The sequence below is a fragment of the Netta rufina genome (assembly GCF_964035555.1).
Source record: "Netta rufina genome assembly, chromosome: 2".
NCBI classification, from domain to species: domain Eukaryota; kingdom Metazoa; phylum Chordata; class Aves; order Anseriformes; family Anatidae; genus Netta; species Netta rufina.
In genome coordinates this window covers 17612860-17630181 of record NC_140124.1, presented here as the reverse complement: position 1 = coordinate 17630181, position 17322 = coordinate 17612860, and the positions used below count along the sequence as shown (strand labels likewise).

The 17322-nt window shown below is 39.6% G+C and overlaps 1 protein-coding gene across 1 annotated transcript in view; it reads left to right on the top strand.

The window, feature by feature from the left end:
• APBB1IP (amyloid beta precursor protein binding family B member 1 interacting protein) overlaps positions 1–17322 on the top strand; it is a gene marked incomplete at its 5' end in the record, with an annotated part of 47835 nt that overhangs the window by 18322 nt on the left and 12191 nt on the right. Inside the window, 3 exons of the mRNA XM_084281347.1 lie at positions 3985–4059; positions 5382–5525; positions 9008–9118. Of these exons, the coding sequence (XP_084137473.1) occupies positions 3985–4059; positions 5382–5525; positions 9008–9118 (330 nt within the window). The remainder of the gene's footprint in view (positions 1–3984; positions 4060–5381; positions 5526–9007; positions 9119–17322) is intronic.

The window sequence follows — 17322 nt, the reverse complement described above, 5'->3', positions numbered from 1 at the left end:
GGATGGGGGTAATCAGGCAGTTCTTTGCACGAAGAAGATAAACTCACATCTATCTCACTGCACAGCATTTGGTCTGCACTGTTATGGACTTTGCAAGTCTTCTGGAAAAACAGTTTCAGGAGAATGAAAGCAAAAATGCAATCTAAGCAGAAGTGAAAGCCAAAGGAGGATGCTGCCTTGAAAACCTATTTTTGCTATGTACTGGGAAGTAGCTGCTGCATTCCCACTTAAATGGAGACATTGCCACTGTCCTGCATGAGTACAGGGAGAAATGCAGGCATAACATCTCTTAAAGCTGTCATACCTACGTGCCAAAACTGCCACTGTGGCTCTGCATTAATCTGACCCAGGCAAAATGGCATGGGAGAGAGCACTGGCTTTGTGTTAGCTTCAGCCAGTCTGGGGTGTGAAGGCGTGGGGAAGAATTCAACAGAAACACTCGGCTGCTCACTTCTGCTGCAAACATTAGGAAAAAATTCTGTACTACGAGGGTGGTCAAACACTGGAAGAGGCTTCTTAAAGAGGTGGTTGATGCCCCATCAGATGCTGACAGTGTTCAAGAGATGTTTGGATTAATGCCCTCAATAACATGCTTTGGTTTTTGGTTAGCCCTGAAGTGGTCAGGCAGTTGGACTTGATGGTCTTTGAAAGTCCCTTCCAGCTGAACCATTCGATTTTAAACAGCCCAAACAGAATAAACAAAGCAAACCCAATGACAGAGTGTGCCAGCATACTTCGGTTTGTTAAAATAATCCTTTGTGTTTGCTTTCTTATGTTATCATCATAAGAGGATGAATCTGTCCTGTTAAGTAGGCTCAGCTCTCTATCAAGAGAAAGACATTGTCTTTTGAAGTAAAAAATAGTTCATTCTCAAATCTGTAGACATATGCTGAGAGCTGCCCTGCAGCCACACACATCTTGTCCCATTAAAGACCTGACATCCCAAACCAAACATGCTTTTCCCAGTGGTGTTCTCAGCCCCACAAGATCTTGCCTTTTATCATGACCTTTGACTACTGGACTTGGAATGACCTCTCTTGGACACATGTGGTTGCCTCCCATAGGATGAATGCTTCTGATAAAAATAGGAGACCACACAGTGATAAAACAAGTACAGTGTTCAGTCTGCTCCCCAGGTCTTCAGCCACTGACAAATAATAAGCACCGTAATAATCCCACATTTCAGGGCAGAGATGTAAAGGAGGTAATCAGTAATAAATGAAATGTGTGCTGACAGGTGAAAGATGACAGTGTACGTCTGTGTAAATGTGGTTTAGGTGACAGAGCCCTGCTTCCCTAATGAACAAGCTGCCTTGTGAGAGATCCAGCATGGATATCATTAGAAACTTTCTCTCTTTACCATTGATTATGTCAGCACAGGGTGGTCTGTGTTTCTTCTAAATAAATGCCAGATGCCTGCATGTGATTCAGCTGTAATCAGAGGAGCTTTGTTTTCTTACTATCAGTGCACTGAAGACTGACTGAGACAGATGAATGCTCTCCCCACCCATAGTAAAGTTGATGACTCGAGGCCTTGTTGAGACAGTGACAAGGTGCAGTTACCTTGATAAATCGTCCCTGTGTATGGTAGGGATTGTATGATGTCTTTATAATGACCTGAAGAAAGAGGTTTTCAGCTTGCAAGTCTCTCCACTTTCCATACCCACCCCAAAGTCTGGAGGCCCAACCCAGCCTCACAGTGCCCTCTGAGGTTTCTCTTCATACCTTCCTCAATACAAAACTGTGTGTGCCAGCATCAAGCCAGCAGTGCTATTGTAAGACCCTGTCTGTCAGAGAGCTCTTGCACATGTACAGAGGACTTGGCTGCAGCAGCTCCCAACAGTATCTTTCTTCCAGTAGGTTTTGGACATCATAGGCAAGGCATTTTTTTTTAATTTTTTTTTCTGCTGGTGTCTTCTGATGTAGTCATGCAGCTGTGGTCCAAAATATGCTTGCTTACCTTTGTCCATGGATTCAAAATGTGCCTAGGTAGTCTGGAGCCATATAAGTGCTACTTCATAACCTACAGAAAAAAATGGAGCTGTATTTCCTAGACGAACTCAATATGAGTGTTCAAGTTTCTTTTCTGATGTTCATACCACAGACATCAGCATAGGCCAAATTGCAACATGGCTGTGGTTTTGATGTCCCCTGCCTGACTTAATGTGAACTTTTAATAAAGCATTTTTTAAGAACTGCCTTTGAGATCATCCACACCTCTTCCTCTCTTGGTGCCCCTCCAAAAGCCATCTGCTATGAGGCTTGCTTTCTGGCAGACCGTTCTTCACAGCACTGCTTGAAAAAGAAGATGTGGTTGTTTGAAAAGGCAGATAAATCTTGTTGCTGTAAACATGTTATGATGGTAGGGTAGGTTTGCTACTTGTCTGTGTATTTCTTATTGTGTAGGAACAGCATGTTCCTTCATGTATATGTTTCTCCTTTGTTTTTCAGTAACGCTTTGCATTTGTGTTGTAGTTTACTCTTTGTTGATTTCTAGCCATGTAAATACATGGCCACATTCTCATAATCTTGAGACGTGTATCTCACTGAAAAAATGGTGGGGAGAGAAAAGATGTCTGACAGATTCTTGGTTGTTCAGCAGTTCTATATGGCTGCCGAATTACAAAGTTAGGAGTAATTTTTAAATAGATAGCTTTCAAAAATTTGTGGTGTTTTACTCTTTTGTCTGTCTCCTGGAGGAAAAAAAAAAAAAAAAAAGTGTTTGTTTTATGCCCTTTGTCCTGCAAACTTAACTTTTTGGTTATTTTCAGGGAAATCAGTAAGACTGTCACATGCACATGAGGTGACTGTCACAATCACATGAGGTGATTTTCAAATCCAAGCTCCTGTTCTTTCTGTACTTTTGTTTAGAAGGTGATAAAACACAAGCACTTTGAGCGTTATCATTCTGACTTCAGGCCCATGGATCCAGGTTTTGCTTGATGCATGGCTTAACTCCATGATCCATCTGCCTGCTTCATTCACAACTACCCCACCATCTACAGGCAGCCAGGGGCTCTGCCATGCTTGTTGTTGAGCAAAGCCACTGGATGTGCTGTGGCATGCAAAGCCTAGCATTCTCCAGAGCTACCTTCCCAAAGCTTGAAGTTCTGCCTTGTACAATGCAAATGGATGCAAAATTATTCTGCTGTTTACCAGTGGGTGAATTTATTTTTGCTGGTAACTGTGCGTGAGGTGCTGTGCTTCCTTGTTTGCAGGGGCAGGATGGCACTGGGTCCTCTGAGGGCAGCTGCAGCTTCACGTAGCCACTGTCACAGAGGTGGAGGGCTAGTTTCAAAGTATAGGCTTGTGTTTCAGTGGTCTGGAGAGCTTGTGCCAAGATAACATGATAATCATTACGTACGCTGTTTTCTTCTTGATTTTTGAATACCTTTTCCATTGTTTCAAAAACCCTGCAGGACATGAGCAGGGGGATTAGAAGTGGAAAGTAGTAATTTTTGAGAAACGCTTTGCACATGACCACTGGTATTAAAAATGAAGGGCTGAGTCTATTCAGTGCTAGATATGAAGCATGAAAATTATCAAATTTGGTTGTTAGGAAAAATGCTTTCTAGCCTTTTGGTGTTGCATTTTCTTCATCTTATATCATCATGCAAAATATTATGTTCTCTGCTACCATAATAATATAGGAAACGGTGAAAATGGGAATGATAAAATCAAACCCATTGATCCAGAGAAACAGCCAAAGGTGTTTTTAAATTTTGTGAGGCTGTAAATACATAGCCAAAAGTAATTTTGAATTACTTTTCTATTATATTCGAAATGAAGAGTCAAAACTCATCAGTAGGCAAAGGTGACAGAGGTTTTCTATAAGAATTCATATGCAACTGCTTCCTACATTTGTTAGCATGCATACTCGGTATCAGAAGACTGAATAACTATTGAATGAGTTTGTAGTGATCTAGTTACTTGTTGTATTGCTATCTTTATAAACAACGTCCATTTCTTTTGTGCCTTAATCAGAATTTCTACCTGGCAAACAAAGGGAAGAATGAAAGCAAAGAAATGAACGATAAAAACAAAGAGGCCTTACTGGAGGTAAGCCAGCTTTCTAGGTTGAAGTTGTAACTGTCACCAAAACTCTGCCACCGTCTGCATCTGCTCTGTAACAACAGGGTTCAGTTCTTTGTGGGCAGAAGTGCAACAACAGGAAGTTCTGTGATGGTTGCTAACAGCAGCTTTGTGTCTAAGGTTTAACATTTGGCTTTTCCTCTGCATCTGCTGCTCACCACTAAAAATGCAGGGTTTGTACCCTATCAGAAATTAAATGATGGAGAATGGGTTTATTGTTACAGACCGCAATGCAAAGAAATGTTTGTGCTTAGCGTTTCTACAAAGGGTAATAACAAGTTACCAATCAAGGCAATGTTGTGCAAACACAAATATAAGAAACAACTGTGCCACACCCTTAGGTCAGCTTTTGTGACTTTGTATTAGGAAGACTGATCAGTAGCAAACAATTCTATTTTGTGTTAGAAACTATTTCTCACTACCTCAAATCATTAGCTGTACTGCAACAGAAAAAGAACCTTTGCACTTTTTCAGGAAGTCTGTTCAGCCTTCTGCCTTTCCTGCTAAAGTTTTACTTCAGCTGTATGATTTGTGAGAGAAAAATCCAGAGTTATGTTGAAGTTTTGTGAAAGATTATCACGGTTTTCCTGGAAAGCATTTTGGTAAAAGATCAGGAAAGGAATACCTTTCTTGGGTGCCTGAGGATTTCTATTTTAAAATCACTGCATCATCACGAAGGCAATAGATGTTAACCAGAAGTCCTGGTAAAATCTGAACCAAAATATTAAGTGTACAAGAGTGTTGGCATTAAAAATTGCCCATCACCAGGCCCTTCAAGCAAACAGTGAAGTATATTTGTTTAAAGAGTGTTGCAAATGCTAGCATGTATTTAGAAGTGAAAGTGATCATTAAGGGGGATTTTTCTTCTAAGCGATCTCTAAAGATTCTCTCTACAGAACCTATACGTACAGCAACAGAGAAAAAGCAACAGCAGCAATATCAAGCATTCTGTTTTATTGCCTTCATTGGGTAAATCTATATCTATTTAAAACTTTTTTGTAGTTTTTTTTTTTTTTTTTTTTCCTTGACCCTTTAGAGAATGGAGGGTTTGCAAGCCTTCTTTTCCGGTGTGAGCATCCAGCTTGCATGTCTGAATTACCACATTAGCTTGGAAAAGTTTCCTTTGCCTATCTAAGGTGTTTATCCCCCTGGTAACTGAATTCCTCATGTTAATATGTTTACTATCACAGGAAATGTCTTTATTTTTCAAGGGAGTATTTTTCTGCTATTTATTAGTAGGGATGTGCTTAAATCCATTTATTCTGAATTATATTATTTTTGTTGCACAGGAAAGCTTTTGTGGGGCATCTGTCATTGTGCCAGAGCTTGAAGGAGCCCTTTATTTAAAAGAAGATGGAAAAAAGTCCTGGAAGAGGCGTTATTTTCTTCTACGAGCTTCTGGAATTTATTATGTACCCAAAGGAAAAACCAAGGTCAGGAAGCCAAATAATACTTTTAGGAATAAAACAATTCATGGAGGTGAAAGTGAAGAACTCCCAAGGCGACATATTAAGAGCACTGCCTGCCATATCTGAGAGTGTGGCTTTTTTGCTGGTTTTTGTTTGTTTGTTTTGCTTTTTAACTTTGTCTGCACCACTTGTGCAAATATTAGAATGTAGTCGCTGAATCCTGTCACGTTTCCCTCCTTTTGATTTCCATGGAGAGATAAAAGCATTAAAGAAATTTCACTCCTCCGGAAATCAGTAGGGGGAAGAAAAACAGCACAGCATCTTTCAGTTGGTGTTATGTTGCTAAAGTACTTCACTGTTCCCTGTGGTAGTTTTAAAAAAACTCTGAAGTAAACTAATTTCTGATCACAAAAAATGCACAATCTGACTTTGTTGAATGCTAACTTCCTGTGCCAATAACCAGCATGCAGAAATGGCATGGTTTTTTTCCTACAGGGATCTTCACCTAGAGAAAGTGTGGTGCTTTTAAAGTATTTTAAGACTACCCTTTGAGTATAAAGAATTGAGACAGAAACATCCACCTGATAGAATCAAATGTACTGACATCTAGTATTGCATAATATTTAGAGTCTGAATTGCCAACACTGGAGAAGCAAAGTGGTCCTGGGTATGTTGCACAAGAGAACAGCTGGCTTCTCGTTTCCACTGTGATGAGGGAAAATGGTGGCTTCTGAAACTAATGTTTTTGGTGTTTGTGTTTTTTTTATATATATATTTTGAAAACCAATTCTGTTATCACATGCAGCTCTGCTAATGCTTCACAACTGAAAATTCTGATGTTGAGGATGGAGCTTTACTCTTATGATTTGTGTGGTGAAACGTAACTGTTTTGCTATTCCCTGACTAAATTTGCAAAGGAAGGAAAAAGAAAGATAGCTTCTAAAGAAAGTGTCACTGTTCCAGTGACCTGTGTTTATAACCAAATCTCAGTGAAATACAGACCTAGATTACCTTGCTACTTTTACAGCAATTTAATGTGACTTTACCTGACCCTGAGATAACAGTTTTCAGTTCTCCAGTCATCTAGCACAATCTTGTTAAGTGGAAGGCACTTAACGTAGAAAGAGTATAAGAATAATGAAATGAAAAGTCCATTTGGATACTTTCCTTGTATCTTGCCTCCAAGGATAGCCAGCAGCACAGTGCCTAAGCAGGGCATGCGTATACTTATAGATACCCAACCTTTTTTTCATCTTCCAGTGATGCCTGTTTTAGTGACTTTCCTTTATAGTACAGATGAGGAAAGTGCTTTCCTTTTCCAGATGATGAACTCCATAAAAGCTGAGGACTGAGCCATACCTTCACCTTGGAACAGTTCTTTTATTTTAACACTTCATTGCCTGCTGATTGTTGCAGCCTTTCTACCACCTTGCCTATAACTGAGCCACTGTTAAAAACTGTACTCAGCCAGTCACTCACAGTGACTTAGGACCTTTACTCAAATTATTTAGGAAAAAGACACAGCTCTTTAAGAAGGTACCACAATCAACTGTTGCTCCTGGTTCTATAACAGCTTCAGCAAAAGGTTCCATATGTCCATGACTCAGCCATTGCATAGAGTATCAAGTCTGTTAGCCCAAATCAATGCTTAATGGTGATTTAAGTTAGTCACTGGACTTGCTATTGGAAGAGCTGAGGTTCAGGTACGTGTCTCTTTGTGGAAACAATAGTCTCTGTTAGGTGAGCAGCATGCATTGAGAGTGCTAAACATCTGAAAACACTGCAACAGTATTTCATAGAGATTTTCAGTCAAAGCCCTTAAATTAGGAGAGTTCATCCCATGTCAAGGTGGTAAGAAGAGTGTGCAACTTGCTGTAGTCATTCAGTGTGGGTGAAGTGATCCCTTTCACTGAGGTACAGAAACAAACTATTGGTGGGCAATACTATCTGCTGCTGCTGCAGTTGGTTTGAAATTCATCATGTAATCGTGTTTTCACGTGTTACAAAAAAGCAAAGAAGTCTGGCATACCTTTTGCACTTCATGCTGGCTGTAAAATACAGGGCAAACTTATAAAAATACAGGGACATTTCCAGATGATTTTATACACATGCCTTTAGTGTGTTTTTTTTTGTTGTAGTTGTTGCTGAAAAAAACAGACACCAGTCAGCACTATCATCTTCATTTCTTTCTTCAGTGTTACCCTAATTATACCATTCAGAAACGTGTTGTTAATGGAAAGGGCCACAAAACTGCAGAACTGGAATTGTAGATATAAATTTAAAATGTTTCTGTTAATGATGTTGTTTCATCTAGTCATATTAACATTGGAGAAATATTAGCAATAAGTGTCTTTGTGCCTTACATGAAAATTTGTTCTTTCTTAGAAGAAAATAACAACTGCATTCATAATTGGTTTTAATTGCCATGACCTGGTTCCTAAAGGGAAAGGAAACTCCTTATCATACTGCATATATTTGAGCATGTTTGGGAACTTGCAGTGTCAGAAGATCTTAGGTTCATATACTCAATGTCAAAATCCCTGAAATGAACTTCAGAAGAGATGGGGGAGAGAGAAGCCAGGTCTACATACCAAATGGAGTGTTTCCCCCAAAAATCTTAGTTGCAAACTCAGTTTATAAATGCAGTAGCATAAATAAATCCAACTCAAGGGCATATTGTAGTGAAAGTAGCACTAAGAGTGAAAACAACCTAGAAGAACCATCATATGTGGAAATATAACCCCATTCTTAGAGGAAATGAGGGGTTGTTTTCATTTTTTTTGTTGTTTTGTTTTCACAACTTCCTGATATCTCAGTTTAACCAACAGTGACCATATGACATAGCCATTTCTGCATTTCCACTCAAAGGATTGCAAAAGGTATGCTTTGTATGCAGAATTCTTCACAAAAAAAAAAAAAAGTCTGCCAGTAACAGAAACCTTGTTACTTAAGCAACATACTGTGAATAAGTAAATGTTATGATAAACAGAACAGGAATGTTGCCAGGAAATTTGAGAAGATTCCAAGCAAAGCAGATGAAATGTGTGTTCATTTTCTGATGGGAACATTTGTTACATATATCAAAGAGAGTCAAGCTCCCAATTCAATTTAGAACCCCAGGCCATCATTTTCTAATCAGAATTGTAAGGGTGTGGTTGCAAGGCCTGTATCTTTTTACAAAAATTATTTCTTACTATGGTCTCCTCCTTTTTTTTTTTTTTTTTTTTTTTTTAGCCGTAAGTCAAAATCTCCACACAAAGCAATAAAGCATAACAAAACCAGAAAAACATCAAAATATTACACTGTTATATATTATTCCTGATCTGTACTGACATTCTTCCAAATGTTGAAGTATACACACTCTTCTTTCTGTAGTCAACTTTGTAACAGTTAAAAAAAAAAAGTAAAAAAACATCAGCACTATACACTTGAAGATACTCCTTTATTGAGTCTCACATCAAAATTTAATTTGTTCTAACAATGCTGTGCTTGGTTTTTGTTTGTAGACATCCCGGGATTTGGCATGCTTCATTCAGTTTGAGAATATGAATGTTTATTACGGTTCTCAACACAAAGTGAAATATAAGGCACCTACAGATCACTGCTTTGTCCTAAAGGTAAGAGAAAATGTACAACAAAAACATACAAGAAAAATAAGTTCTGCAATTATGATACACAAATTACTGTATATGCAAATGTATTTAAGTTTCAAGGTCCATGGACCCTTACGAGACAGAATACCTCCTGCAAAATCATGTTTTTTTCTTCTTTAATTCATTCTTGATTAGCAGCATACTTTGAGAATCTTCTGAGCTTACAGGACTGGTAGTCCTATGATGTATATCTATACTGTATCTATAAAGTTTTCTTTAGAACAAGGCCAAGTATGCTTCCAGTGACTCCTTAGGTGACTGGACACATCCAGAAAAATGGCACACAAAGCAGCACTTTCATGTCTTTTTTTGTTTGTTTTTGCAGTGTAGTCATACCTGTTGAATCGTATATTGATGCAAAATCTTGCCTGTATTGAGGCAAGACATTTTGTGTGGCATATTTTATTGCACAACTAGTTGTGGCATGAGTGCAAAAGACACTGCTCACACAGTCGTTAAATTCCTGTTATGGAAATACATGTTGCACTGCTGCCACTTCAGGTAATGGCACTGCAGCTAGGCTGGGAATTCCACATTTCTCTCAGGAAAGGAAAAGAATCCCAGGCTCTTCACATAGTTCAGGTAGCAGAAATGAAGCTTTGCAGCTTCAGTAGCTAGGCTCTATTTCCGATCTGTCTTTAATACAGGTTTTAGAATACAGTGGGATTACTGCGTACAAGAAAGACAGAAAATAATCTCTCTGATTCTTGTCTATTTAAAAGTCTGTGTTGTAAACAAGATATGAGAAAATGGTATTTTGCCATCTCAGTAAAAGGTACAGGAAACATTCACATCAGAGGTCACTTATAATACCACATTTCCAGCTGTAGCTGCACACTTACAGCACTCTTTTGTTCAGTTTCAAAATGTCTACTAGCCTAATTTACACATGGCCAAGCAGAAGTGGTTTATAGACTCTGACTTGTTTTCCGTAGCAGATGTAACTAATTAGCAGCGCTAAGAAGTTTTAATAGTAAAGTTCTCCATAAAATGCTCGATGGGGGGAAAGAAACTTCATTCTTTTTTTTTTTAATAGAGATGATCCTTCTGAAATAAACAGGTGAGCATTATTTCTGAAAACTACAACTCTCAGTGGAAAAAATTTAAAAAAGGAAAAGAGAAGGTGATTTAAAAAAAGAAGGGGAAATAGATTTTCTAAATCATTGAGATCATATGTGTGTGTGTATATATCTACCTATCTCAGATCTTGTTACAAGATCCAGTCCAAACCAAATGACTGGTCAGAGGAGTATCTGACTAATTTAATAACAATTATTCATTTTCTATTCAGATGAGAATAAGAGCATGATTTCTGAGGTGTATGTAGAAACGTATTTAACTGTTAACAGTGAGTGGGAAAACTTTCTGGATTTATTCCCATCTTTTGTGAAAAGAGGTATAAATAAGAACTTATACAAAAAAAAAAAGTCACCATTAGACTAAAATACTTGCTTTACTAGATGTGTGATGTTAGCACTGTACCCTCAACGTGAGATGCGAAGAACAAGATCAAGAGCTCACTAGGGAAATTTTATATATAGTAGGCTTATAAATGTATGAAACATACTCAGCAAAAATGTTTTCTCTGATGCTTCTTAAATGTGTTTGTGGTATGCTAGGATAAACATCATGTTGATGAGATCATTATATCCAAGCAACCCTGCTTTGTGGTGAATAGATTATGTTACACTGATTGTTTTTCATTTTAATTCCCACAAGTCAGCATTTGGTAGATTCCTGACTCGGTCAGCTTCAGACTTGGCTTCTACTACCTTTTGCAGTGGCTGGAGTTGCCAAGGAAGAATAGGGAAGCTTTGGTATCTTCAAATCTTCTGTTGTTTATGGAAACCTCTCACTTTGAGTGGCTTTCTGAAGGTGACGCAGTGGAGATTTTGGTATTTCTTATAATGTCCATGCAGTTGTTCAAGTTCAATATATATCATTTTGAAGGCACGCAGCTGAGATGAGTGTCATATCCTTCCTCTTTTACCTTCAGTTGGAGTTGAGGTTGTAATACATCTTGAGATCTGTAGGCTAAGGTAAAGAACAATGTTAAATGTTGGTTTCTCTGATTGGATGTTTGGTGGCACACAAGTGTGTGGAGAAGGATGTAAAGCCATTTATTACATTTAGTCACATTTTGTTCCTGCCTGTTTTCACATGGAAGACTCCCAGAAGAAAATATTTCTCTTGCTGGGAGACACTTGCTCAGAAATGTCAAAGGAAAACAAACCATCGTCCTTGAGATATTTCTCAAAGTCCGCAAGATGGAACGACAGTAATTCTGCAGACAGGTGAAGTGAGCAAAAGGCAATAGATTTAACAGGTAAACATTTGTCTTCATTATCCTGGTAACCTGGTGCTTCTGGAGGAATGTGGATGCTCAGCTCAGCTTTCTGAGCATCCTGAGGAGCTCCTTAGGAACGGAGGAACTGCTCCCTCAAAGTGGTGAGCAGTCATCAGCCAAGTTGCTTTCTCTGCTGTGTTTCAAATGTTACAAAAGAAATTGCCCAGCTTAGAGGCAAAAGACCAGCTTGTACTTTACAGTGCAGGAGAAATACAGGGACTTAGCAACTTCAGCAGTGTCTTGCTTCTGTGCTAGTCCTGCTGAATTTTAAAGCAGGCATAATTTCCCTGATTTGAGCACTGAGCTGAAAAACTCTCCTATTTACTTCAGACTCTACTTCTTAAATCAATTGACATCCTTACTTCAAGAACGGGGGAAATGCCTTTTGTTCCTTCAAAGGGCAGCAAATGGCCAGTGAGGTGGTCTGATTTGGAGTTGAATGTGACTTCATCTTGAAGGAAACATCCTTTTTTTTCCTCCAGTCCCCGTTTGAATGTTGAGCCCTCTAAACAAGTAACTAGCCTAAAAACAGTAACATTTGTACCACCTACAAAGGTCCTGTCTTATATTGTCAGGGAGAAAAAACGCAATATTCCTTTCTGCGAACTCCTAACCTGGTCATTTGCACATTTAGGGAGGGAAGAGCCTGCAAGAGGTATTTTGAGAATGAGCAGGGCATTTCTGTCATTTTTGCATCTGTCTGCAAGGAATCATCAAGAGTTTGCAGGAAAGAGGAACCCCAGAACTATCGTTAACTGTAACCAACACTGGTGACTTGGTTTTAGCTAGAATGAGATCTCTCAGGTTGTCTTGACACTGCCCTGAACTATATGAGCTTTTGCCTCAATGTCTCTGGGACATTTCTTTGAACACTGCTTCACCCTGATCTTTCTAAATAGGATGAGGACTTTTTCTCCAGTTTCTTCTCTTAGGCTAACAGTCAGGTGAGGGGCTTGCAGGGACAGAGAGCCTGTGGTCTTAGTGCCTGCCCCAGCTAACACACAGAGCATGCATCCAATCACAAAGCCTATGAGCAGGCAGCTCCTTCTGTCCTGTTGTTTTGTTGGCTTTTTATTGTTTGGTTGGTTGGTTCTTAATCTAGCCATTTAATTTCAACTTCAGTGGTCACACCTGGGTTAATTAGCTGCTGCTGGCTTGGGTGCTGATGTTAGTGTAACAACAAGATCATACACATCGCGGATAGGTTGCTTTCATACTTAAGACAGAAGCCAGGGTAGGTTTTGCAGCCTGTGATGTTGGCAGCTGCACTTAGACGACGTATTTTGAACTAGGTTTTACAAGTGTTCTGGGCTGCAGGCCCATTCTGTAGGATGGTGTCTTTATGTACGTATATAGGTACACACTATAGCTAGAGTAGTGTGATGAGTTGTGAGTATTCCTTGCCTACCGTTTTGTCCTGCCACACCAGCACCCTGTTGTATATACTGTAGCTCAGATCTAAAATGGGGAGGTTTTTGCTTGCTCATTAATCATAACAAGATAACGAGGAAAAGAGCGGTGTGTCAAAACCAACTCAGAAGCACATCGCAGTGTCTGCCAGCAAAAGACAGGACACTTTGCTGAGCTTATCCAGGAGTTTCTTTTCAAGATGATTCAGGGGACAACTGCAGCAACTGAACAAAGCAGCTGCTTCCTCACATCAGCTCCTTTCAGGCAGGGGAAAGCCCAGCTGGGACCAACCGAAAAGAGCACAGCTGGCCTGGTGGTGTCAGAGCAGGGTCACCCTTAGCTGACCTGTGCAGCAAACCAGAACAGATGTGGCTGGGTCCAGAGGATGAGAGAGAGTACAGCCTGGCACAGAGGCCCCAGTGGACTTGGTTTTCAGGAATCCTTAGGCTTTGGGGCAACACTAAAGCTTGAAAAACTGTGTTATTTCCCAGTAACTACTTGGGCTGTGGTGAGTTACAACCTTCTTAAATTGAATTGTTCTGTACTGGTGCTGAACAAGCCTTCCTCTCTCAAAGGAGGAACTTAAAAAACTCAAAGAAAAAAGAGAAAAGCCCCTCAACGTACTGAAAATAGAGCCCCTGAATAAAATAAGCACTTTGGGAGCATCTACTCCTGCAAGCACGCAGCTTCTTCCTATTTATTTCTCAGCCTAAAGGAAACACTTACAAAAATTTAAAGATTCCACCTTTAACTTTGAGATCAGATGAAATGGGTCTTTTCTTAGTAGACACCACTGTATGCAGAAAGGAGGAAAGGAAAGGGCAGCCACCTGAGAAGGAAAACCCTCCCTCAAACCTGTCTCTGCCAAGCTCAGAGCTGGCAGAGGAGGCAGGAGAGGGAGGGGAGCAGCACGGCTCCCCCCACCACCCTGTGGAGACTGCTGGCCTTTCCAAGGTGAGAAGCAGAGAGGAAAGAGAAATCTCTCTGCTTCACAGACAAAGTAATTTCTCATGCTGCACACAGCAAGTGTGCAAGTTGGAGCCATTTGGTTCCTCGCAGTATCCTTTGCATTTAAAAATGGCAATTTTTATACCTAGACTCCCTATAGGTCTTCTCTTTCACCGTCTACTACATTATGTGGGGAATGCCAGGGAAATGGATGAGACCTTTTGTGATTTGTTTCATATTCTGAAGCTAAAAGCTTCAGGAAAAAAAAAAAAAAAAAAAGAAAAGAAAAAAAAAAGATTCCAGCATGAGGGAATGGCTCTTGCTAGCTTTGGCTGCAGTGAGCAGAAATTCTGAACATAACATTTATTTTGTGCATTGTGTGTGTGTGTACGCTAGTCCAGGAGCTGTTTTTGTCATACCATGTTGAAAAATCTTTCAAAGCAGACAAATAGCAAGGTAATCTATATGCAAATTTGCTGGTTTAGTCAGTCTGATGTGCCTGTGACAAAGAGTGAATTTAATTATAGTTTATTGGTGCTGGTTTTGCTTGAGTAATCTGGAGGTAATGGTGCATAATGCTGAATTAATCTAGGATGAAAAAAATTGGTTTCCTGGGGATAAACTGAGACAAAGGCAAATCATCTATTTCCACAGCTGGGTACGTTTTCCTGTACAGTCTAAACAGCTAAGTTTTCCTGGTGCCATTTGGAAACTACCAAATTAAAAATAAATAAATAAATAAATAAAACAATCCAAAGGACTTGGGAAGTAAATTTTCAGGAAGAATAGCTTCTGTTTGCAACAGTGGCATCATTCCAGCAGGTAATTTGATGTTTAGTCACTCCAGTGCTGATTCCCTCCTCCCTCACACCCAGCGTGCTCCGTCGCAGACTGAGTCACATGCGCCGTGCATTGAGCACAATGACAATTAAGAAGGTAGGAGGTGAACATTAGCAGTGGTGGAGACAGAAGACATGGAACAAATGGTCAGCACGGGAAGCAAGGAGACACAACAGAAAATCGTCTAGTTCTTCATGTGAAAATTTTGAACTGTTTTGTGCGTGTGACTCTTTCAGATACTTCAGAGTAAAATTAATTGTTAGATAAAAAAGCAGGTTTTTTTTAATTACAGATGACCCTCAGATACATGGAATTATAGTACACACACACAGTTTTGTAAGATAAATATATAAACAATGGGAAGAATAAGACCAGAGGAAGGACCGTGAGAAAAGGGATATAACAGGTTTTGATATTTTTATTTGCTGCATAAAGCAGTACTCTTTGGTTACAATGGCTACACGACGTTTTTAATGAACTAAAAATGTTGTCTCAGTCATTCGAGAAGTGGAAGTCAGAAGAATAATTTCCTTACAGCAGAGCAGTTACTCTTTTATTTTACAAGTCACACAGGTCTTCAAAAGATCAGGTAAACCTGGTGATCTTAATGCAAGGAGTGTGTAACACCAGAAATAGGCCACATTTAACAGCAGACAGCAAATTTGAACCACTTAGCAGTGATTTTTGAAAGGGTGCTGCGTATTAATTCTACTTGCAGCCCTGGGAGTCAGATAAGTCTCAGATTTGCTGAGAATCTAGCTCAAGATAGCACAAGTTCATTGTCAGGAGATAAGCTATCAAATAACATTGACTATTTGGAGGAAATCTAGACAAAGCCAAGGCTTTTGATCCAAAGCTAGTTGCTGTTTTTATGCTTCTGGCTATTGTTTCTGCCTCAAAGACTGAGCAATGATCCATATATTTTGGCACAAGAAATCCAATGAGATGCCTGAATAACTTCACTTCACTTTTCATCTTCGGTGTTGGGAGAAGGTGAAGAAAAAGAACATTTTATTGGGATAATCTCTGATTTCATGCACACGCGACGTGATCGCATTTAGTCATTTATTTTGGCACAAACCATAGAAACCACATCTTTCAGTTCCCATTTCTTCAGGTTTTCAGTATGTTCTATTTTTTTTCCCTTAGGCAAAGAGTTTACTTTATATCTGAAAATGTATCTGTGCACAAATACATTTTTTTAAACCTCTTCAGAAAATAAGCTTGTTACATTCAAGTGTTTCTGCTTTCTTTATCTCCAGGCAGTTGATACTTGTAAAAGAGACAGCGGGGCAGAGGAGAGTACCAACTTCTGTTCCAAAGCTTTTCACTGCTTTCCTGGGGGGAACCTGGCACATTCTTTTGCAGCCTGACATTTGAGGTGCTCAGGCCTTAATAAGTGACTGGAGAGATGTCCAACACCTGGAAAAATCAGGCCAGACTTCCACCTGTGTCTGTTTCCCCAGCCATAAAGTAGTGATAATGCTACTAATTTATCATGATTAAGAGCTTTGACATCAACAGAGTAAAAAGTTCACTAGTCAAACTCACTGCATGTCAATGCACCATGTTGTCTTCCAAGCACTGTACTATGTACATTTCTGTGAGAAAAATGTTGGAGTCCCTTTCTACTTGCTTATTACAACTTTTCATTCAAACCAAAACCATCTTCTGGGGTGGTCGCTTTTTAAGCAGTTCTCTTTTGTAATTCACTTTGGTGCTGCCTGTGATAAACCTTTCCAGAGGAGATGTTTTCCCTTTGCTGTCAGATGATTGTAGTGACCTTTTCAGGACACGGCATGCACCACATAACAAAGCAGTTTATCTTTCTTTACATGTGAAATACGTAAGCTGTGGCATCCTGAGGTTAGTGTTCATTTGTCTGGAGGTACAGTATTTCTCACATGATTGCCATGATTGATATTGTTATGGCCTCTGCTAGTTTCCCATAGAGGTTATTACAGGGGCTATGAATCTAGTTTAAGAAGAACAGGGATGCGCAGTGACCAGAGCTCCTTACCTCTGTGTGCTGTATTAAACAACTGTCCAGAGATGCAGGAGCTGTGAAAGGAGGTAATTGGTTTATATGGATCTTCATACCAGGTTTTCATTCACAGAACGTCCTTATTCTTTGAATTGATTATACCGAGTCAGCATTTTTTCAACCATCTGATAAATATTGCATGCGACCTGAAGCTTTCAATAGAGATTTGAGTTAGTAAAGGTCAGTGTCAACAGCAGGGAGACTTCTGCCATTTTGCGGTGCCAAATTTCACTACCCAGTACTTCCCAAGTGAGCAAGCTGCTGGGGTGGGGATGTGTGCAACAGTCCTTGGCTGAAACATCAAGCATCCATGTCCAAAGTTGCATGCTAAAAACACACTACAAAGTGTGTTTTATGAGACATCAGTAAAGTTATACGTAAAAAAAGAGCCGGTGCCGAGAAACCTCTTCTGAGACAGTGAGACCATACAGTTCTCAGCTGATGTTATAATGCTGAGATACAGGCTGCCTGCAAGGTTTTAAGTGTTTAACCTTCTTCATGAGACCTGGGTGTTCAGAAGCTTGCTAGTTTGGACCCTAATTGCCAGAATATACTTGTGATCGCATTTAATCGTGGTCA